This window comes from Piliocolobus tephrosceles, chromosome 8, assembly GCF_002776525.5.
Source record: "Piliocolobus tephrosceles isolate RC106 chromosome 8, ASM277652v3, whole genome shotgun sequence".
NCBI classification, from domain to species: domain Eukaryota; kingdom Metazoa; phylum Chordata; class Mammalia; order Primates; family Cercopithecidae; genus Piliocolobus; species Piliocolobus tephrosceles.
Window position 1 is genome coordinate 81872116 of NC_045441.1, and position 7571 is coordinate 81879686.

Here is a 7571-nt window from a genome sequence, read left to right on the forward strand (position 1 = left end):
ATTTTGTTGGCTGAATCTTCCCTTTGTGCTCAGTACTTTGCTGCATTTGCAGAACTCAAGGGAAAGGCTGCCAGGAGCTGAGGCCACCATCACATTATCTAATAATTTATTTCCTGAGATACTGAGTACAATAATTAATGAGATGTGGTGTCTACCTTGTTCTTAGAGAGCTTATAGTCTACAAAATGGAGCAAAGATTCGTTGTTCTTAGCCATGGACACTTTACATCAATTCTGGGTTTACTGACGTGTCCCTAAGATATATCTGGTGCTTTTTGTATGGGCATCTCATTGTTGTATGCTCCTACCCATGCTTAGGGTTTCCTGTGAAGGAAAGAAACAAATTATGCCTTCTAATATCTTCTTGAGGGTGGTAGACTAGAGGAAGGGATTCAGGAGAGAGCAAAGCTCACTGATAAACTGATGCATGTTATCTACTCCTATGGGGCACAAGAGGATGGGCATCTGGGCCAGGGTGAGAGGCCGCCAATCAGAGGTGAACTGGCAACTCATTCTAATTAGAACAATAACAACAGCTGCAACCTCTATCCCTCAATGAAGACGTTACTATCTTCACAGACAGGATAATGGAAAATCCCTAGAAGAATATGAGTTGAGGGAAGAGAAGGAGGAGGAGGAGGGGGAGGAGGAAGAAAGAGGAGGGAGGAAAATGTGGGTCCACTGAGGTGATACAGCCTGCTCTTATCTAATAATGAAAGACCCTATCTATGTTTTCCCAACCCTATATTCAATGGCATCACATTGGTAGCTTGAGATTGGTAATAGTGGCAGTATTTATACCATGTGAATTGGTGAGAACATGATGTAAATCAGGGCTTTTCCCTCCTGGAGAGCCAGTAGTTATACATTTACCAGTACACTGCTGAGTGTGCCCCATGGGCCCAGAATCTAGACTCGAATTCGTTTATTTTCCTAAGAAACAGGTCCTTGTTTCTCTGATCCCTGGACACGAACTCAACTTTATGGCTTCCAGGCTGGAGGAGGAGTGTGAAGGGAATGAAGGCAGGAGAGGGAGATTTCATAACGGCATCCAGGGACACAGATTTGCTCTATGTCTAGCATAAAGGCATTTATCTCCTATTCTTTGACAAGATACCTCTACCACCAAATGAGGGAAAACACTTTCTCCATTACACCTTTCTCTTCCCCATTAAAGAAGAGAAGTCGCATTAGAGTTTGCTTTGCATATTTATACATTAAGAGTAAAACCAGCTGTATTTTTCTTTTTTACCATTTAGCTCATGACTAACATTTGCTTTTATAGCAGAGAAAACATAATTTTATTTTGACCAACATATTTGTTGCAGTTATTGTTTATCTTGCTGCCCAAGATTCATATATACATGCTTCTGGTAATAGTACCCTGATTCCCCACTCTATCCATATGTTTTGGATAGAGTTGCCCTGCTTCTGGCTCCAGGGATAGGCAGTACTCAGCCATGGCCAAAGTCATGGTGAATGGCTCAGAAGTAGGCATGTGGGCAATCGGGGTCCTGAGATGCATAGGCAGTTGCAGAAACCAGGAGACACAGGCATGAACCTAAGAAAATATAAGCCAGGAGCTGCTAGGGAAGGAGAAGATCCTACTCATATAGTTTTAGTCCTTAGATTCAGCAATGCCTGTAGTTTAAATTCCTCCTAGATTTGATAGATACAGAGCCTGTAAGAAATTTTTTTTCTGGCTTAAACTAGTTAGAATAGTTCACATGCAACCAACAGAGTCCTAACTGATGTTTTACAATTTCACTTAATAAAATTGGTAGCCTTTCCAAAGAAACTGATGACAACTCTTCTGATATTACATGTTGATGTTTTCCATAAAAATAAATTACATGTCCTTTTATTTTTATAGTATTTTACTAAAATATTTATACTAAAATACTTATTCTAAAATATTGGCTTTACATATGTATAAAGATATATTCAACTAAAAAATTACGAGCTGATTTTATTTCAAAAAGTCTCTAGAGTATATTACGTAGGAATACTCTTTTTTGGTGCATCCACAATTTCAACTGCTTTCACCCTCTGCAAGGCTCCTCCTCGAATGGGCAGTTTTTTAAGAGCAATATCTGTATCAGCCAGAGGTCCTCCTACCAATCGGGCAGGAGTGCTTTCCACTGTTACTACCCCACCGGTGGGCACCTAAAAAAGGTAAAAGGTAAACGTCAAAAGTCCATTTACACAATTTTCAACAAGAGAAAAATTCATCCTTCAACTTACTTTTGAAAAGACACAAATGTACATATGAGTAACTAGAGGTAGTTATGGTATAATAGAAACATAAGGGCATTGGAGCCAGGAAAAGTAGGTTTGAACTCTATTTCTATTGCTTATCAGTTTTGTAACTGGGGGCAAATTAAGTCTAGCAGAGGATACCAGGAACACTTGGGATCTATTTGCCAGGAAAACGAAGCACTGCGTCTTTTCTGTCAAAGAGAGATAAGGACAGTTATAAGCTGACTAGTGTTTATAGCAGTTTCTTAGAAACCCTGGAGGACTGGGCCTACTCTAAACCAGAACTGGGCAAGAGTGAATATACCTTGGAGATAAACATGTCTTAATGATGTGAAATTTGAACAGCAAAAAGAAAAAATGTGAGATGAAAATCCCATATAAATACAATTTTGGGAACCTAAGTTTTTTTTTTTTTTTTTATTAAATTTTTTAACTTCTAATTTTTAAATTTAAATTTTTGCCTTTTTTGCGCAGTTTTATTGAGATATAATTAAATACCATATAATCCACCCATTTAAAGTGTAAAATTCAACGGTTTTCAGTACATTTGCACAGTTGTACAAACACCCTAAATTTAATGTCTATTAAGAAAATGTTATGGAGAAAAAGAATCTTACCGTTGTGTTAAGGCCTTTAATATCTGTTTGGTGAAATACTGCATTTTGTGGTCGTTTATGGTATCTGGAGGCTTCTATAGCTTTTTCTTGAAGCCTTTTTGCTTTCTGAGGATATTTTAATTAGAAAGAAAACATTAATTGCTATGAAATCAGTAATGATGGTACTTACAATGAAAAATATATTTAATTGTGTCTAGCTTAGGCTTTGGCTGTTTATTAGATAGCGCTGAAATTTGCATTTACTCATTTAGACTAAAAAGACAGTAATTAGTAAGTTAGATACTTTGCACATTGAAGAAGACTCCTGTCACCTAAAAGTCTTCCAGAGATTTCCGAAGTACTGGTCATACATGACCAAGGAGTCAAGCAGGTCCTAAAGAAATCAGGTTCAATTTCTAGCACATAATTTAATAAGCTATTAAATTTATATCAGGTGATGCACGTTGCAAAATATGTTGCATAAATTACCAACTGATTAAGTACACTTACATATTAAGCATTCAGAATAATATAAATTATGTAATTCATTGCAGTTATATTTAAGCTATTTGAAGTTATTTTCAAGTTATTTGCAACACTAAACAAGTGAAATGTGAAGTAATAAACCATCTGCAGGAAAGGAGCTGATTTTCATTAACTAGTGCTAAAAATACAGGCAGTCATGAAGATATTTTATAAGTAGAGTTGAGAAGAACTATCAGTGAAAAGGGAGATAACTTGGTACCTTGAGTGAGCTTGTTCTTAACTTTGGTTTTGCTATCTTAATATGGTTCCACTGTCTTTGTGGACTAACATAACATTTAGCAATTTTATATCTACAGGAAGAATTGGAACATTAGGTAAAGTGTATCCAAAGTATCAGAAATGAAGGAGAGAATTTTTAAAAAGTGTATCCAATATATTAATGGAAAAAGGTTGGGGAAAGTAATGAAATTCTGGAAATCCATGGTGTTTCTCACATATTTCAAGTGAATGATTAGCACTATACATTTTTTAGATGAGTTTCTAGCTTACAGTTGAAGTAGCTTACCACATTTTTCTACAAAGGCATATTTATCCCCAGTTCACATTTAAGTTTGAACATAATGCTTCTTTTGGTGATCACAGAGGGGAAAGCTCTATGGGGGAGAGAGTAATACAAGATAGTTGCTCTTTGTGTCCTTTACTTTGCCTCTCACAGAAAAGAAATCAATGAATAAGCAAGTTCAGAATGGAAAGCAGAACACATTTTTCCTGCTCATTCCTGGCTATCATCTTCTTCTTTATGTAGGTCAAGAACATCAGCCTTGCTTCTCCCTGATAAACCAAATGAAACTCAAAGCAGCATCTTCTGTAACTGTGAATTCAGTTATCACTCTAAATTGCATATGAGCATCTAATAGTGTTGGTAGTATATGGAAAGGTCACTAGGAAAACATGAATGAATATTTGTTCCTGAAAAAGTCTGTCTGTTAAGAGTTGGCTATTTGTTGTGGATACTGTAACACATTAAAAATCCTACCTTTAACGTTTTCGCATTTGATGTTCTAGCCAAGAAATTTTCCCATGATTTATTAGCCAGCTCTCTTTGCTTGTGTGTGGCCTGTATCTGAAATGAGAAAGATAATTAAGTTTCAGTTTCTTTTTTTTTTTTTGAGACAGAATCTCACTCTGTCACCCAGGCTGGAGTGCAGTGGCATGTCTCAAGTATCTCTCTGCCTTTTAAAAATTTAAGACTGTAGAAATAAAATTATAATGCAAAAAAACAGCACTGATTACAGTAACTGAATCTCAAACTTCATAGTTTCTTTTAAAACTGCACAGAGACACTGAAAATGACTCTAAGAGAAAATCACAAAATAAGGCTGAAACACAAGTAAGAAAAATAAATCCTATGGATAACTTCATCTGGGTTTATACATTGAAATTAATATCTTGTGCCTTAATGGTATCTGTGGCTTACTTTTTTATTGATATATAATAGTTGTACATATCTATGGCATACATGCGATATTTTGATATGTGCATACAATGTGTAATGATCAGGGTGATTGGGACATCCATCCCCTCAAACGCTTATCATTTCTTTGTGTTAGAAGCATTCCAAGTCTTCTGGGTATTTTGAAATATACAATAAATTTATTGTTACTATAGTTGCCCTACTGTGCTATTGAACAACAGAACCTATCCTATCTAACTGTATTTTTGTACCCATTAACCAACCTATCTTCATTCTCCTTCCTCACTACCTATGTAGCTTACTTTTGCATATACTTTTTGTTCATTTTGCACATCTTGGCGTGCTTGGCTTTCAATTATCTCACTTTGCAGAAAAGCAACCATCTTTCCAACATTTTCTGATGCTGTTGTAATAGCTTCCAAAGCTTTTTTATCTGTAGTGACTGGTCTTAATTTTTCTAATTTTATTTCTTCATATATTTCATTCCATATTTCTCCAATCTGTTACAACAAAGTTTAACAAAGTTAAATTAACCAAAAATAAATGATGCAATTGTACAATTATACAATCTTTTAAATGGTTAGTTACTCCTGTTAACACTTAAACTTTTCCTAAATTACTTCTTGGGAATAAGTGCATTGGGAATGATTGAGGGTGCCAGCTACATCTGAGTACTCAGTAGGAATTTATCAAATGTTTTTCAATGGAGCCTTATTCATGGATAAGGCTCTTCTATGCCTAGTTCACTGCCATCATCACCATCATCACTGCCTTCTAGTTTATAGTTACCTTGATTTCACAGCTGCAGAAACTGCTGATTTATTCTCATCTTTTTGAACTGCTGTTACTTTCCTCCCTAAAGCTATGTACTGAAGGCTAGGTCAAGATGAACTTGTAGGAGAACGAACATGGGGATTACTAGGACCCTAGAATCCAGCCACCCTGAGAAAAGGGGCCCTGCCCCTCACCTTCTAGCTAAGGAAAATTATAATGGAATCTCAAGCTTTTAACTCCATGGTTCCATCATGCTAGTGGCTCCATTTCATATTCTAGGCTGTCTAGAAATTAATGTTCTTGAGTGTGTTTAGAATTAGAGAAAAAAGAGCAGAGTTGTGCAGCAGAAGTGTGCTGGACCCATAAAATTAAAGAAAAAAATATCTATGATAAGGAAAAAATTCATCTTTGGGCTGAGTGGAGTGGGTAGATCACTAGAGCCTAGGAGTTTGAGGGCAGCCTGAGCAACACAGTGAGACCTTGTCTCTATCCAAAAAAAAAAGCAAAAACAAAAAGCTGGGTATGGTGGTACACACTTGTAGTCCCAGCTACTTGGGAGGATGAGGCTGGAGGATCACTTGAGCGTGGGAGGTTGAGGCTGCAGTGAGTTGTGATCATGCAACTGCACGGGCTAGGTGACAGGGTGAGACTGTGTCTCAAAAAAAAAAAAAAAAGGAAGAAAGATGATAGATGTTTACTCATTTATAACATTCAAATACACAGCACTAATATTAGTAGGAGAATGTTAAAAAGACTTGCTTGAGACTTCAAAAGTATTTACTGACAAAATTATAACTAGCAAGGTAAGTAACCTACTATCTTTTAATCAAGATTGGATCATAATATAATGATAAAATAAACTTTAATAAGTATTAATAATTTGTTTTAATAAGTAATAACTTATTTAATTCCAACTCCAAAGAGAAGAAACTGTATGGCCAGGCTGGTCCCGGACCCCTGACCTCGTGTGATCTACCCACCTCAGCCTCCCAAGGTGCTGGGATTACAAGCATGAGAATAAAAAAATTTAAAAATACAAAAATTAGCTGGGTGTGGTGGCAGGTGCCTGTAATCCCAGCTACTTGGGAGGCTGAGGCAGAAGAATCACTTGAACCTGGGAGGCAGAGGTTGCAGTGAGCCAAGATCATGCCATTGTACTCCAGCCTGGCGACAAGAGCAAAATCTCCATCTCAAAAATATACACATATACACATATACACATATATTTTGGTAGGCTTCTGAATAGTTTTATACCCGTTTTTGTTGTTGTTGTTGTTTGTTTTTGAGACAGAGTCTCACTCTGTCACCCAGGCTGGAGTGCAGTGGTGTGATCTCGGCTCACTGCAAGCTCTGCCTCCCGGGTTCACACCATTCTCCTGCCTCAGCCTCCCAAGTAGCTGGGAATACAGGCACCCTCCACCATGCCTGGCTAATTTTTGTATTTTTAGTAGAGACAGGGTTTCACCGTGTTAGCCAGGGTGGTCTCGATCTCCTGACCTCATGATCCGCCTGCCTCGGCCTCCCAAAGTGCTGGGATTATAGGCGTGAGCCACCGCGCCCAGCTTATATCAGTTTTGTACATCTTCTTTCATAAACTAAGTTGGATGAAATCTTATCCCATGAAAAACACCCAGTCATGGGATGGGTGTATGCTGTATTTCTTCAACAGCATCAGATGCAAAATGAAAAATAAAAACTATACATATGTAGATGATTGCTTACAACCATGAATAGATCTTTTATTTTCCAGTTATTTTTTTGCTATCTAGATTTTAATAATCAGGTTATTAAAAAGATACTTACTTTAAAATCAAGATATCTATGTATGATACAGAGGGTGACAAAATCTTCAGCGGAGAGGCCAGGTAAATTTTCAAAATCTAAAATAAAGTTTATAAAGACAGAATTACTTTAGCAGAGCAAGTGATTAAAAGAATCTATCTATCTATCTATCTATCTATCTATCTATCTATCTATCTATCT

The 7571-nt window shown here is 36.8% G+C and overlaps 1 protein-coding gene across 3 annotated transcripts in view; it reads right to left on the bottom strand.

Moving 5' to 3' along the window:
• Positions 1-1189: 1189 nt before the first annotated feature.
• The window catches only part of CFAP69 (cilia and flagella associated protein 69), a 64297-nt gene continuing 57915 nt past the window's right edge, over positions 1190-7571 (bottom strand). Inside the window, exons 19-23 of one of the 3 annotated variants that reach the window (XM_023226649.2) lie at positions 7392-7468; positions 5117-5314; positions 4377-4463; positions 2876-2980; positions 1190-2165 (exon numbers count right to left, since the gene is read on the bottom strand). In XM_023226649.2, coding sequence (XP_023082417.1) covers positions 1995-2165; positions 2876-2980; positions 4377-4463; positions 5117-5314; positions 7392-7468 — 638 coding nt within the window. In that variant the 3' untranslated portion in view covers positions 1190-1994. The remainder of the gene's footprint in view (positions 2166-2875; positions 2981-4376; positions 4464-5116; positions 5315-7391; positions 7469-7571) is intronic. The other 2 variants (XM_023226648.2, XM_026448824.1) reach the window with 2 other exon arrangements.